Source organism: Bos mutus, chromosome 16, assembly GCF_027580195.1.
Source record: "Bos mutus isolate GX-2022 chromosome 16, NWIPB_WYAK_1.1, whole genome shotgun sequence".
NCBI classification, from domain to species: Eukaryota; Metazoa; Chordata; class Mammalia; order Artiodactyla; family Bovidae; genus Bos; species Bos mutus.
The window spans coordinates 5,678,556-5,693,245 of NC_091632.1; the positions used below are offsets into that span (position 1 = coordinate 5,678,556).

General features: G+C 65.2%; 1 protein-coding gene and 1 long non-coding RNA gene across 3 annotated transcripts; both read left to right on the forward strand.

Annotated features, from left to right (window-relative positions):
* The first annotated feature begins 208 nt into the window (after positions 1 to 208).
* On the forward strand, positions 209 to 8,141 carry LOC138991223 (uncharacterized). 2 transcript variants are annotated; one of them, XR_011467188.1, is made up of 3 exons: positions 209 to 554; positions 1,047 to 1,754; positions 2,248 to 8,141. It is a non-coding gene; the product is annotated as an uncharacterized lncRNA (long non-coding RNA). The 2 variants fall into 2 exon arrangements; XR_011467189.1 differs by having other exon boundaries at positions 2,419 to 8,141.
* Positions 8,142 to 8,219: 78 nt separating this feature from the next.
* On the forward strand, positions 8,220 to 12,003 carry GPR37L1 (G protein-coupled receptor 37 like 1). Its single transcript, XM_014479603.2, is given in 3 exon segments — positions 8,220 to 9,087; positions 11,056 to 11,762; positions 11,764 to 12,003. Coding segments are annotated over 3 exon segments (1,548 nt in total). The 5' UTR covers positions 8,220 to 8,346; the 3' UTR covers positions 11,864 to 12,003.
* The last annotated feature ends 2,687 nt before the right edge of the window (positions 12,004 to 14,690 follow it).

The following is a 14,690-nucleotide window of genomic DNA, read 5'->3' on the forward strand; positions in this document are numbered from 1 at the left end:
CGTCCCCAGTCAGCACTCTGCACTGAGGCTGTGGCCCGAGTCTGAGCCCAGGGCGCCTCTCCCTGTGACCTTGTTGGTGTCATTGCTCCCTTGGGCCTCAGTCTGTTCAAGGTGGGGCTCACTGGGTGACCTGGGGACCCTCATGACCCAGAACCAACGGCTCCTCTGACACTGTCGGCTGTCATGGGATTCGGTGAGCATCAGCCCTTCGGGTGTGTATGCTGGAGACACGCTCGGCTCCAGACCACAGAGCAAACGGCAGGGCCAGGCAGGTGGAAAATTCCCCCTGGCATGCAGCCCAGGCTCTGTGCCTGCCAGGTGGGCCCCAGCCAGGTCTGGGGGACTGCAGGCAGCCTGGCAGCCACAGGGAGCTGGCCGGGGCCTCCCAGCTCAGCTGCCCCCACCCAGACTCCAGAGTCCTGTCTGCTCAGGCCGGCAGACAGGACAGGAAGCTGTGGGAAGCTTGTGGAGGTTTGTTGGGACCTTGGAGCTTCTCGGCAGTTGCAGCCCTGGGTGGAGGTGGCCGTGCGAGCTCCTTGCCATCCCCCGGCCAAGTGAGTGGTCCCGGGACCCTTGTGGAGGGCTGGGGGCTGCAGCTGTCTGCATGGTCAGGCGGGCAGAGCTCTGGCAGGTGTCGTGGCGTGGATGTCCCTGTGTCTGCTCCTGCTCGCTGCCAGCCTCCACCTGGTGACCTTGGCGGGCACTCTCCGGCTCAGGCCTCTCTGTGTTCCTCTGGGACTGTTGGGCTCTCCTCCTGGAAGGACATGAAGCCACGCCCACCAGACCTGGGAAGTACAGACTCTGCAGGCCCGTGGGACTTGGGGCTGGGGGGCAGGACACGTCCCAGGTCCCTTGTGCTGGAAGCCAGGGTGGGGGCCCTTGTACCACGGCCTACTCCTGGCCGCCGTTCCTCCTGGCCTGTCTCCCTGAAGGCCCTTCCCAAAGCCTGGAGCTGCTTTCTGGAATGTTTACCCACAAACATTTTTATGTCGCTGGTCGGTTCAGTGGGGCTTTGGAAGCCGAGGAAACCCCTTTGGCTTTTCCAGGTTTCGTGGCCAGCCGGTCCCTCACATCGCTCCCACTTGGAGGACCCGGGAGGCCCGCCGTCCCAGGCGCGGTGGGCTCACGCCCCACTGGAAGGCTACCCAGAGGGCATGACCCACTGACCGTGCGTCACCGCCGACACAGGTGGGGAGCACGGTCCGTCTGGGCAGAGGAGGTGCTGGAGATAAGACAGGGCATGACCCCGACTCCATGACAGCCAGCGAGCCCGCTCCAGGAACCCAACCGCCGTGACTCACGGCCCGCCAATCAGGACGCCAGGCCGCCTGCCTTTCCAGCCAGGCACACCTGTAACCTGCCAGCCATCTGTTGGGCCACACCCCTGCCCCAGCCGTTCCCGAGAGAAATACAAACCTCTTTACGCGGGTGTGTGTGGGAGCTCTGTGGCTCTGCCGCAGGGGCAGCGCACACGGCCGTGTGCTGAGTACAGAGAGCATAGACGCACACAAGCACACCCGCCCGGGGAGCCGTGCACCCCCTCCTGCCCCTGCCAGGCTCGCCGCTATCTCCCGCCCCCGCCCCAGTGATGACAGAAGTGGCCCAGCAGACGGCGGCGTCCAGGGGGCCAGGGAGCTCCCTCGCCCTCAAAAGAGCAAACAAAGACACTTGAGCCCGCCTCGGCCCTGAAGTCCCTCGGGGAATACTGAAGTGGGAAGGGACTGAGAGGTCTCTAGCAAAGCCACGGGCCATAGGTGAGGGCCCTGCATCCAGGGCAGCCTGGCCAGCCTCTGGCCTTGTGGGCCCACCCAGCTTGGAGGGCGGCCTGGCAGCGGTGGGCAGGCAGCCCCGGAGGGAGGCCCGGAGAAGGGCAGTATGCCCCGGGACCCAAGGGCTGGGAGGACCATCAGGGTAGAGGGTGCAGGGGGAGAGTCGTGTGGGGGACGTGGGCTCATCCTGGAGGACCGTCAGGGGAGGGGGTGTGTGGGGAGAGACGTCCAGGGGACGTGGGCTCACGCTGGAGGACCGTCAGGGGAAGGGGTGCGTGGGGAGTGACGTCAGGGGAACATGGGTCACCCTGGAGGACGTCAGGGGAGGGGGTGCGTGGGGAGAGACATCGGGGGACGTGGGCTCATCCTGGAAGACTGTCAGGGGAGGGGGTGCGTGGGGAGAGACGTCGGGGCACGTGGGCTCACCCTGGGGGGCGCAGAGGAGACCCACTTCGCCCTTCCTCACCCCCACATGCAGTGTGCTTTTGCTGCGAGTCCTGACCCGGGGAATGGCCTGGACTGAACCCAGCACAGCCCCGCACTGCCAGGCAGGACGTGACACTTGCACCAGGACGTCGGTGGGCGCGCAGGGGCTGGGGGCCGCGTCAGCCGGGCGCCCACCTCCCTGAGTCAGTGTTCACGTCTGCAGCTTCAGCAAAGGACCTCCCCTCAGCTCCCAAGATCAAGGGCCCATTCCAGGCCGGTCTGCAGACCCACAGACTCAGACTGCTGGTTTGGACAGGAGAGAAAAAGAGTGAGTCCTGTGGGGAAGCAGAGAAGGGCAGGACCCGACCCTCACAACCAGGGACAGCTGGCCGGGGGGAGGGGCACGTCTGGCTGGGGCAGAAACCGCTCTCTCCATCCCTGGGTGAAGCCGCACCCAAGGTCCGGGGCGGCCTGCCCAGCCCTGCTCGCTCCTGGCAGAGGCTGGGCTGTGAGACAGGGCGGCTGTGGGGGGCCCGTCTGTCCTTAGTCACCTTTGCACGCGGGGTGACACGGCTGGGGGCCTTAATCCTCTCCTTTGAAGCACTCCCGCCTCTTCACCCCAATCCAGGAGTGACAGGTGGGCACGGAGTACCCCTGTCACCCTCCGAGGGTCCCCGGGTGCTGGACTCCTGGACGCAAGTCCCAAGGACACCCACCTCTGGGTCACAGCCCATTGTCAGACTGGTTGAATGGGAGGCCCAGGGCCCTTCCACCTAGGGGTCCCAGGGGCTGCACTGCATGGACATGAGCGTCCGGGACCACTTGAGGGTGGCTCTTAGAGGGGCAGGGGACAAGGCCAGTGTGAAGGAGGAGAGACGTGGGCATTTCTGAGGGACCCTCTTTGTCTCGGAGATGCTGCTCAGCGGTGTGGTTGGATGTCCAGGGCGAGCCTTCTAGGCAGGGCTTACCGCCAGGAGAGCTGAGGGTCAGAAGGTAAAGGGACCTGGCCCTGGCCTACCCAGCCTGGACCACCCGGTGTCCGCAGTGAGGGTGGGACTTGGAGCAGCTGCTGGGTGCAGAGGGACCCTCACACGGAATCCAGCCACCCCGCCTCAGTGCCAGCCTGTGCCTGCCGCCGCTTGGACAGGTGCCACCCTGCGCAGGTGAAGGGTTGCGCCTCCCTGTCGGTTCCTCTCCGCGTTTTTCTGGGCTGAGCCTGGCTGGCGGCCCTGCCAGGACATCACGGTAGCAAAGGACACGGTGGCAGGGGCGCCTGGCAGTGAATGATCTGCTTGTCCCCGCCCGCCACCTGAGGCGCAGAGGGAGGCGAGGCTGTGCCAGTGGCTCGGGGCGAGGGGCTGGACCATCTGGAGCATCCCCTCGTCTCCCACACTCACCCCCTAAGCAGAGGAGCTTCCTGCCGGCCCCCCAGGCTGCAGCCAGACCCTGCCACAGTCACAGCCCACAGCTGGGGGCTTGGCTGTCCCCAGAGATTTCACCCTGACCCTCCCCCCTCACCCCAGAGCTCCAGAACCAGTTCCTGGGCTACCAGGGGCCTCCAGGTGCCCCAGGGGGACAGCCTGACGGAGCTGTCTGCAGGGAAAGCTACAGACATGCAGGGGGTCACTGGGGGAAGGGGTGGTCGGGCAGAACAGGGAACCGCCCTCCATGGGCTTCCCAGGCGTCTCCAGCTCGCCCGCCCCGCCTGGCCCCCCAGGCCTGGTCCTGAGATCCTGGCAGCAGCTCTCTCCTCTTCTCTGCCCCGGCTGGGTGACCCTCCACTCCTCCCAGCAGGCTGGCTCTTCCTGGAATCAGCCTGTCTCCCTGCCAGCCACTGGCCTGCTGGACCGCGGCCTGCCTCCCATCTGAGAACCAGCACCCTCTCTCGTCCTTATTCTGTTCCTAGAGGAACCCCTGCGAAGGCTCGCCTCTAGGAAGCCTTCCTGACTCACCCAGGACCACCCGGTGGGCCTCCACATCCCGCCCCAGCACCCCCCACCTCACATACACCCGCCCGTTGCCAGGGCCCTGCTGCAACGCCCAGGCAATGGGCAGAGGCATTGTCTTGCTGACCACGCCCCACTGGAGCCTGGCTGTGTTCAGTCTCCCCCAGTGGATTTTCCTGGAGTCACATTTCTAATAAAGGAGCAACTTCCACATCCAAGCTGTCTGGAACTGGACCGGGCGGCCTGGGATGTCAGTGACCTCCCTGAGGATGGAGGCTTCAAACGACGGTTGTTCGTTAGTAACAGGTGCTTCTAATGTCACTTTTAAACAGGCATCCAGAAACATCTGTTAAGTAAATACTAACACGAGTCACTCCCCTCCTCCAGTGGAGAAGGCGATGGCACCCACTCCAGTCCTCTTGCCTGGAAAATCCCACGGACGGAGGAGCCTGGTGGGCTGCAGTCCCTGAGGTTGCGAAGAGTCAGACACAACTGAGCAACTTCACTTTCGCTTTTCACTTTCATGCACTGGAGAAGGAAATGGCACCCCACTCCAGTGTTCTTGCCTGGAGAATCCTGGGGCCGGGGGAGCCTGGTGGGCTGCCATCTCTGGGGTCGCACAGAGTCAGACACAACTGAAGCACCTTAGCAGCAGCAGCAGCAGCAGCACAAGTCACTCCCCTCCTCCAGTGGAGAAGGCGATGGCACCCCACTCCAGTCCTCTTGCCTGGAAAATCCCACGGACAGAGGAGCCTGGTGGGCTGCAGTCCATGAGGTTGTGAAGAGTCAGACACAACTGAGCAACTTTCACTTTTCACTTTCAAGCATTGGAGAAGGAAATGGCACCCCACTCCAGTGTTCTTGCCTGGAGAATCCCAGGGACGGGGGAGTCTGGTGGGCTGCCGTCTATGGGGTCACACAGAGTCGGACACGACTGAAGCGACTTAGCAGCAGCAGCAGCAGCAGAAGTCACTCCCCTTCTATGGTGTGCACACATCTTATAAATGTGGGGGTTTATTCTGACGAGCCAGCCGGTTGGGTTATCCTGCTGTCGGAGGGTGCTTACTGGGAGACCCTGGAGTGGAGGGCTGTCTTTGGGTTAGAGGACCTGGCTTCTCCACGGGGAAAGGGCAGTGTCTGTGACGAGCTCGGGGTGCTGGGTGCCGGCCAGAGCTCCAGGGAGCACTCTGGGGTCGGGAGGGCAGGGTGACGTCTCACAGGCCAGATCGGCTCCTGGCGCCCAGCTGTCGCCCTGGCACCTTGTCCCTGAGCCTCCCCTGGGCTGGACCATCCCAGTGCTGCCTTGGTCAGGCTGTAGGAGGGGTGGGGAGCTGGTGAGCCTGGGGCCCAGCACCACGCTGGGGAGTAACAGCATGAGTCCCCGGGAAGGAGCACCTTCAGGTGGTGGGAAGTCTTCCCCGGCCATCTGAATCCTCCTTGTTGAGGAGGGGTTTCCTCTCCCCCCTCCTCCATCGAGGGGGCTTGGGGATCCCGGGGCAGGGAGGCCTGGGTGGGTGGTTCTGTGCCTTTGCTGGCTGTGTGTTCCAACATCTCCTGATGTCAGGGACTGAGGAAGGAGATGGAGACAGGCCCTGCTGCCCGGGCCTGGGCGGGTCCCAGGCCCAAGAGCCCCTCAGGGCCAGCACTGCCCACGTCCGCTCCACCCGCAGCCCGTCCACTCGAGCCTCGCTGGGGTCCTCTGGTGCGTTTGCTGGAGCGTGGGTGCTGGGCCTTCCCAAACGTCTGCTCAAGCCAGTGTGTTGACCCGCTCCCCAGGCTGGCTGTCCAGGGGCCACAGGTTGAGAAGCACCGACACATCGCCGTGGAGGCCGCACCGTGGCAATGCCCACGTCCCACCGCAATAGCATCCTTGCAGACCACAGGCCCCAGGGTGCCACTGACCTTCACCAGGAGCAAAGTGAAGGGCAGAGATTCCTCGCTGGCACAGCACCTTCTCCTTTGCCCATGTCCTTCCTCACGATTGATACTCATGGTCTCTGGGGCTCAGGTTTTTCAGTGGCTGCCTCCTTCCTTGAGTGTGGATCTCGGTGGGCAGAGGTTATGCCTGTGAGGTTCACTGCTTCCGGAGCGCCTGTGGCAACCTCTGGCGCAGGGTAGACGCTCAGCCAGCCTTTGGACCATGAGGGTGAGTGATGGCGGGCTTGTCTCTGAGTCGGGAGCGGGTCCTGAGCTTCTGACTTTTGGGAGCACACCTCACCGTGGTCCAAGAGCCCAGAGCCTGCAGGGCTGGCAGAGAAGGGTCCAGAAGACTCGCTGCCCGGCTCCGGTGCCAGCTGTTGGGGCTGGGAGTGGAGAGGGCTTGTCTCGAATTTGCCCCCCGCCCGCCTCCCGCATCTCTGTCCTTCAGTTCCCAAACCTGTGACGTGAAGACAGTAACAGCACCTGCCTCCAGAGGCCACGGTGAGTCGGAAGTGCATCTTCATCTAGCGCTTCTCAGGTGCCACACGCTGTTCTAGCGATGGACAAAGACAAGCCCATTTAGTCTGTTACTGATTCCTCACTGCAGACGAGGCACAGAGAGTTTCAGTGCTTGACTGGAGTCACACAGCTTGTAAGCGGCAGAGGAGTCAGATCTGGATGGTCTGCTTCCATTCACTGGCCAGTGCCCGCCCACGGACTTGCTCCAGAAAATGCCAGATTCTAGCCATCTCGGGCGGCTTCACAGCTGCCGCAAGGTCCCAGCCCCACTCCACCCCAACTCGCCCCAGGACCGTTCCTGCGGCCAGCCCTGGGGAATTCCCCGGGACGAGGACGGGGAATTTCTGGGACAAAGGAGAGAGATTCCTAGCGGCTGGGAAATGGTCGCCTTCCATGTGGCCTGCCCTGTTGGGGGAGCCGCTCCAGCGTGGCCCTGGAGAGGGGTCTTTGTTGGGGAGGCAGACCCACGAGGGACCCAGGAGGGTGGGGCGGAACAACAGGTGCCTGGCCTCAGCTTTGGGATTGCCCTGGAACCCACACGGTCTCCTGAGACCGCCTCCCCCAGCAGCTGGTCTCCTGAGACCACCTCCCCCAGCAGCTGCCACGGGTCTGTGGGCCGGGCTCTGGCAGGTGGGCTGGGCTAGGGCCAAGGGCCAGGCAGCCGTGAACGTCCATCTCTGAGCACCTGGCTCCACCTAGTGGCCTCTGACGTCCCCACGGCCCCAGAGAGCCAGGGCCGTGGCCGGCAGGGGGCTGCCTTTCTACACTTCAGTCGCTCAGTCGTGTCCAGTTCTTTGAGACCCCATGGACTACAGCATGCCAGGCCTCCCTGTCCATCACCAACTCCTGGAGTTTACTCAAACTCACGTCCATTGAGTCGGTGATGCCATCCAACCATCTCATCCTCTGTCATCCCCTTCTGCTCCCGCCTTCAATCTTCCCCAGCATCAGGGTCTTTTCAAATGAGTCAGCTCTTTGCATCAGGTGGCCAAAGTGCTGGAGTTTCAGCTTCATCGTCAGTCCTTCCAATGAACACCCAGGACTGATCTCCTTCATGATGGACTGGTTGGATCTCCTTGCAGTCCAAGGGACTCTCGAGAGTCTTCTCCAGCACCATAGTTGCGTTTCCCAGGTCGGGTATTGTGGCCCGCCCCCTCCGAGGTGCAGCCGACGCGCACACGCAGAGCAGGGGGAGCAGAGGGTGCCGCCTCCTCTCCTTGGTCACCGACCACCTGGCCTGTGTGTGCCTGGCCCTGGCACTTGACCTCTCTGGCCACGGTTCCCATGGTTTCCACGTCTGAGAAAGAAGACTGTGGGTGTAGAGGCTCTTCAGGACCCCTTTCCTGCTGGACTCCTGTATGCTGCGTGACCGAGGGGCTGAGTTTCAGCTCTGGAGTTGGACACACCTGCAGTTTGGATCCCAGCTGTGTGGCCTTGGGCAAGTTACTTTGCCTCACTGAGCTGCGGTAGCAATGTAAACATGTATGAGGCTTCTATCCGGCAGCCTGGCCCAGGGAGTGCTCACGAAGCCTAAGGCTAACAGCAGCAGCGATTGCCCTGTCCCCACAACCCCGTGTGCACGGCCGGGACTGAGGGTGGGCGGCCCCCGAGGGCCCCGCAGGTCTGAGTGCTGCTGCCCATGGGGCCTGGGGAGGCGTGTCCTGTGGGCGGCACAGAGCACCCTGTGTCCAGCAGAGGGCCCTGCCCTGTCCTGCCTGGCTGCTGCGGGTGGAGGGACGGGGGGTGACCACTGGAGCCGGCTGGCGATGCCAGACGCCCGGTGGGGGCGGGCCCAGCAGCCAGCTGCCCATCGAGCTGGGCCCGCACTTGGCCTGGCCTCGCTTCTGTGTGCGGGCAGCTGTGCCGCTCGTCCGGCCATGCGGTGGCTGTGGCCGCTGGGCGTCTCCCTTGCCGTGGCGCTGGCAGCCGGGCCAGAGAGGGCCCCTCGGGGGGTCTGGCTGCAACAGGGTGGGCACCAGCCTGTGGCCCAGGAGCAGCCGGACCGGTCCAGGCGAGGAGCTGAGCGGGAGGACGCCAAGGGATTGCAGCAGTACGTGCCCGAGGGGTGGGCTGAGTACCCCCGGCCCATCCGCCCTGCCGCCCCGCAGCCCACCCAGCCTTGGGTGGCCGCCAGCCCCTCCCCGGACCGGGCCAGAGCGACTGGGGGCAGCAGGCAGGAGCCCCAGGGCAACGTGACGGGGCCGCCCGGCCAGCGCCCGCAGGTGCAGAACCCCCTGTACCCAGTGACCGAGCGCTCCTATGGGGCCTACGCCGTCCTGCTGCTGGCCCTGCTGCTGTTTGCCGTGGGCATCGTGGGCAGCCTGGCGGTCATGTGCATTGTGTGGCACAGCTACTACCTGAAGAGCGCCTGGAACTCCGTCCTAGCCAGCCTGGCGCTCTGGGACTTCCTGGTCCTCTTCTTCTGCCTCCCCGTCGTCACCTTCCACGAGATCACCAAGCAGAGGCTGCTGGGCGCCGTGTCCTGCCGGGCGGTGCCCTTTGTGGAGGTGAGTGTGTGGCCGGGGAGAGCCCACGGGGCGGGGGCAGGGGGCTGCCAGCATGGGCAGAAAGAGTGCGCGAGGCCCCCCAAGCCTGTCTCGCTTCTCCCCAGGTTGGTCAGGGAGGTGCACGCAGCACGGCTCCAGCAGCTCTCAGGCCCCCCGCCCCCCAGCCCGGCTCCCGCCCCCAGCACCTCAAGGCGGCCCCCTTCTCTCCACACTGAGAGCTCCCTCCCCTGCCTTAACCCCTCTGTCTTCCCACCCAAGAAATGGCTCTGCCCTGTGCCCCCCTCTGCCCCTCAATTTCCTGCCGCCTCAATCGGTGCAAGAAGGGAGATTCCAATTCCCTGCAGGGCCCCACCCCCCTAACCAGTCAGGCCTGTACCCACCCCCGGAGTGCAAATACGGAAGGGGAGGCCCTCACCGAGACCCTTGTCCCTGCCGTCACCCTTGCTGCTGGCTCCGTCCTCTGAAAGTGGAGCCCTGGTTCTGGGGGCTGCAGCTGAGGCTGGGGCATATTGGGGTGTCCCTGGGAAGGTCAGACCTCCTTTCCTGTTTCCCTATCTCCCAATCAGGGGGTAGACCAGATGGCCCTTTATCTCTGGGCCCTTCCTCACTGGGTGCTGATGGATGTGTAGACCGGGAGGAGAAAGTGCAATCAAAACCACACCAAAATACCCCGAAATAAGTGCATTTGTGTGGGACACAGCGAGGCCACCGTGTCTGTACAGCCAGCAGCCTTCCGAGTGTTGTTTACGTGGGGCTCAGGGGGAGTAATGAGGGCTAGAGTGGCCGTGCCCCCCAGAGCCGCGCTCCTCCGGGGCTGAGTGCGTGGGCGGCCGGCCTGAGCGGGGAAGGAATCAGGATGAGCCTCTGAATGCTGCCGTCTTCCCGGTTCTCGCCGCGTCCCGTGAACTAGTGATGAGTTCTCATCCCGACGGACTCGCCGAGGCTCAGCAGGCAGCACAGCCTTTTTCTGCCCTCCCCAGCACCCAAGTGCTCAGACCTGAAGGAAGCCCCCCGGCTGGGCGCAGCTTTGCATCTCAGTTACCTGGAGCTTGGAGCCCCGCTGAGCCATGGGGGTCAGACGCGGGGCCTTGGAGGCGGGCAGACCAGCTGAGTGACCAGTGTGGGGCACTTCACCTGCCCTAGCTCGGCCCCCTCATGGGTGATGGGTGATCTGCGTCACCATGGCCGAGTGAACGCTCGAGTGACAGGTGTGACAGCTACAGTGTGCTTGGAGTTAAAACGATTCAAGTGGTGGTTTTTACCAGGAAGGTCTCAGGGGAGGGAGAGGGCGGCTCCCTGTGAGGCCTGTCTGCAGAGTCGTGGCTGAGGGGAGCCGGACCCCGCCCGACTGGGGTCCCGCACACCTGCCCCCTCCACAGCCTGGAGGACAGGTGGCCGTGAGCCCTCCCTGCAGGCTGGGTGTCGGTGAGAGGTGAGGGACAGATGCGCTTCTGGGCCCTTTCGTAGGGGCCCCAGGAGGCCCTGGGCAGCGGAGTGAGCTGCAGGGTCCCGGGGGACTGTTCTGGGATGAAAGGAGAGGCTGTGTTGTTTCCCTCCAGCCCTGCCTGGGGCCTGCCTGCAGAGGGGCGGGGCCCCCACAGCATGCCCCAGCAGGGAGGGGAGGTCCAAGCAGGGAGCCCCCCTCTCCCTGGCACTCACCTCCTCTCTGCTCACAGGGCAGTCGTCCTGTGTGCTGGGTGAACAGGCTGAGCCTGGGTGGGCCAGTCTGGAGGGGCTGCTTCCCCGGGTGGCCCGACCCTGGGCCTCTCCGGCAGGGCAAGGCAGGACAGAGAGTCTGCATCTGCACCCCTCAAGGCTACCCACGCCCACCTCCACGCGCCCGGGGGACACGGGCATCCACAGCCCGGCAGGCCCAGGACCCCTGCATCCCTGCCTTCATCCTCGGGGACGATTCCTGAAGTCCCAGGAGCGTGGTGCTGACCCCTCTCCCCACCCCGCGCCCTGCAGGTCTCTTCCCTGGGCGTCACCACCTTCAGCCTCTGTGCCCTGGGCATCGATCGCTTCCACGTGGCCACCAGCACCCTGCCCAAGGCCAGGCCCATAGAGCCGTGCCCATCCATCCTGGCCAAGCTGGCGGTCATCTGGGTGGGCTCCATGACGCTGGCCGCGCCTGAGCTCCTGCTGTGGCAGCTGGTGCGGGAGCCCAGCCCTGCTGCGGGCACCGTGGACGCATGCGTCATGAAGCCCTCGGCCCAACTGCCTGAGTCGCTCTACTCACTGGTCCTGACCTACCAGAACGCCCGCATGTGGTGGTCCTTCGGCTGCTACTTCTGCCTGCCCGTGCTCTTCACGGTCACCTGCCAGCTGGTGACGTGGAGGGTGCGGGGCCCGCTGGGCAGGAAGCCGGAGAGCCGGCCAGGCCCGCAGGAGCCGCGGGGGGCCCGGCCCAGCAGCACCGTGGCAGGCCTGGCTGCTCTGCACGCCCTCTGCGCCCTCCCCGAGAACGTGTGCAATGTCGTGGCCGCCTACCTGTCGGCCGCGCTCACGCGCCAGACCCTGGAGCTGCTGGGTCTGGTCACGCAGTTCTCCACCTTCTTCAAGGCGGCCCTGACGCCGCTGCTGCTCCTGTGCGTGAGCCGCCCGCTGGGCCGCGCCTTCCTGGACTGCTGCTGCTGCTGCTGCGGCGAGGGCTGCGGCGGGCGGGCAGCCCCCGCCGGCCCCCCGTGCCAAGCTGCACACGGAGCTGTCCGCCTCCGGCTACTTCCACAAGCCCCGCGAGGCGCCCCAGCTCCTGGCCCTGGGCACGCCCTGCTGAGGCCCAGCTGGCCCTCGGTGGGGGAGCTCTGCCCAGAGGTGGGCTCGGCTCCCCGGGCTGGGGTCCAGGCCTGCCGGAGCCCCTCCCTGCTGCGCTGGGGCCTGCCCACCCATGCGCTCGCCAGGGTGGTGGTCCTGCAGGCCCTTAGAGCTGCCCTGAAACTCTCCGGAACTTCACCTGGCCCCGCCCCCGCCCCCCTCCGCAATCTGGAGCCTGACCGAACCGCCAGTGTGTCCCTCTCCGCACCGAGCCCCCAGGACCGGGCTCCTCCCTGGGCACGGCCGGCCCCGCGCTGCACGCCTCCTTTGGGCACCGTCCCCCCCGGGAGGACTTGTCTCTTTGTCCGCCTCCTCCTCCAATGTACCCCCAATTGACCTGTCCCTCCCGCCCCCCGCTCAGGTGCTCCCCCGTAGAAGGCCCCTCTTGGAAAGCAATAAACTAGGTAGACAAGCCCTGTGCCCACTGGCCTTTCTTACGCCACATCCTGGCAGCGCCCAGGTGCACCTGGGCTTTGCCCCCTGGCCACTGCCGGCCCCTCCCGGCCTGTGGCTGGCGTCCTGTCCAGCCTGGGGCCCAGGACTGAGGGCAGAGTGAATGGAAGGGCTTGGGGGCTGGGGCCCTGTGCCCTCGGTCGGGCCTGAACCCAGCCATCCCCGTAAGAAGGCTGGAAACTTGTCTCCCACGGAGGGCCCTCTCACTGCTCCCTGCGCACAAAGCCCCCATTCGAGGGTCTGCCTCTGAGAACGGCTCTTGTCTGGCTTCTTAGAACAGACTGTTCAGCCCACAGACAACCCAGCCGCCTGCCCTCCGCCTGCCCTCACCCCACACCCTCGCCGTAGCCAGAGCTCCGACGCACCCCCCAAGTGTTCTTTCCTCTTGCTTCTTTCCTCTCACCGCAACGGGGGGCCTTCCAGAGGCCCCCGAGCCTCGTCTGGGCCCAGAGAGTTTGGCACAAGGTCAGCCAGGGGGGCGCCTTGGCTGAGGCCCCAGGAGCCTGCCCTCCCGTCTGACGTGCAGCTCTGGGTCCCCTGGAGGAGAGTCCCCACTGCCAGCGAGTCCCCGCTGCCAGCTGTGCCCCGATCACCGGCGGGCCCAGGAGGGTCTCCAGGGCGGGGGCAGGGTGGTAGAGTGCCCGAGGCTCCCTTCTCTGCTGGTTACCCCACCCACAGCCCTTGGCCTCAGCCTCCTTCCCCCGCGCCCCGGGATCTTAGCGGCCTTGTTCTCTCTCCCTGGCACCACCCCCAGGACGGGCGACACCAAGGGAGAGGGAGGCCGTTGCTAGGTGATGGCGCTGCTGGGCGCACGCACACTCTCTGTACTGCGAGAGGCAGGCGGCCGCCACAGTGACTGAAGCCCCCAGCCTCGTCTGCAGTAGCTTAGGATGGAGGAGGAGCAGGCTGGGGGTGGGCCAAGGGCAGGCCGGGTGCCCTCCGCCACTTCCTCTCTGCCCCCCCAGTCCCAGACGCACCAGCAGCTTCCTATGGGATATGGGGGGGCGGTGAAATGGGGACGAGCAGGGCGGGGGGGGGCTCCACCACATCCTGTCTGGGGGCTCTGCCAAGGGGCACCCTTGCCTCTCCCAGCTCAGAGCTGCTCGAGGAGACGGCGGCCCGGAGGCCCAGCTCGCCCCGCTGCCCCGGGCAGCCAACGTGAGTGGCTTGCAGGATTAAGTCAGCCAGCAGGCCAGCGGACCTTGGGAAGGAGCCACGGTCCCTTGGGCCTGGCCAGCCGGGGGAACAAAGCTGCATTTGTTGCTTAGGGGTCCTGGGCCTGGGGTGGGGGTGCTGGTTGGCAGTGGCGAGCAGTGGACTTGAGCTGGGTCTTTAGGGGATACCAGCCAGCTGGGAGGGGCCAACCCACTGAGCTCCCCCCCCCTCCCCCACACTTGCAGTCAGAATTGCCTCCCTTGGGCAGACTGGACGCAGTTCCTGGACCCCAGTGAAGCGGGACAAACCCCCACAGAGGTCTGGAGCCACTGGAGGCCTGAGACAGGACTCCTAGAGCTCCAGGCAGGAGGCCCAGTGTTCAGCACCTCCCCTCCTGTCCTCCCCTGGGGGTGCAGTTCTGCAGGGCGGCAGAGGGCCCCACCCCCACCGCGGTGCAAGAATCTGCAGTCTGTCCTATAGGCGCCTGCTGTGTGCGCTGGGCAGGAGGGTGCCTCCTGGCTGGTGAGCAGCTCAGCCTGTCTCAGCTCAAGTCCTGCCCTTCTCGGAGGACACAGGAGGCCAGAAAGGCAGGTCACTGGACCCCCGCACCCTGTTCTCCAGACCGTGGGTGCTGGTCCTGCCCCAGCGCCCCAGGCCACGGCATCGCCAGTCACCGAGGAGCCAGGAGGCCCATCCTAGCCCCGGATCCCCTTGCCTATTCCTGAGGAGCTGGTCAGCGCGCGTGCACGCTCAGTTGTGTCTGACTCGCACCCGCTTGGATTGCAGCCCGCCAGGTTCCTCTGTCCGTGGAATTTTCCAGGCAAGAATGGGTGGCCATTTCCTCCTCCAGGGGATCTTCCCGACCCAGGAAGATCCAGTCTCCTGCATTGCGGGCGGATTCTTTACCACTGAGCCACCTGGGAAGGCACCGCAAAGTCATCTGGCTCCATTTGCCAAATTCCATCAAACTCCGCGGCAGTGGGGAGCCCCTCTCCAGGCAGGCCACTCCTCCCTGCCGTTCTGATGACCGGAAGGAGCCTCCAGGGGAAAGCACGGAGGACGTACGGAGCTCAGAGCCACCAGGGGAGGCCCCCCTCCCAGGACCCTGGAAGCTGCTTTCTCCCAGCAGAGGATGGATGAAGCCTGCATGTAGGGCCGTCCCATTTCTGGGCGGAGGGGAG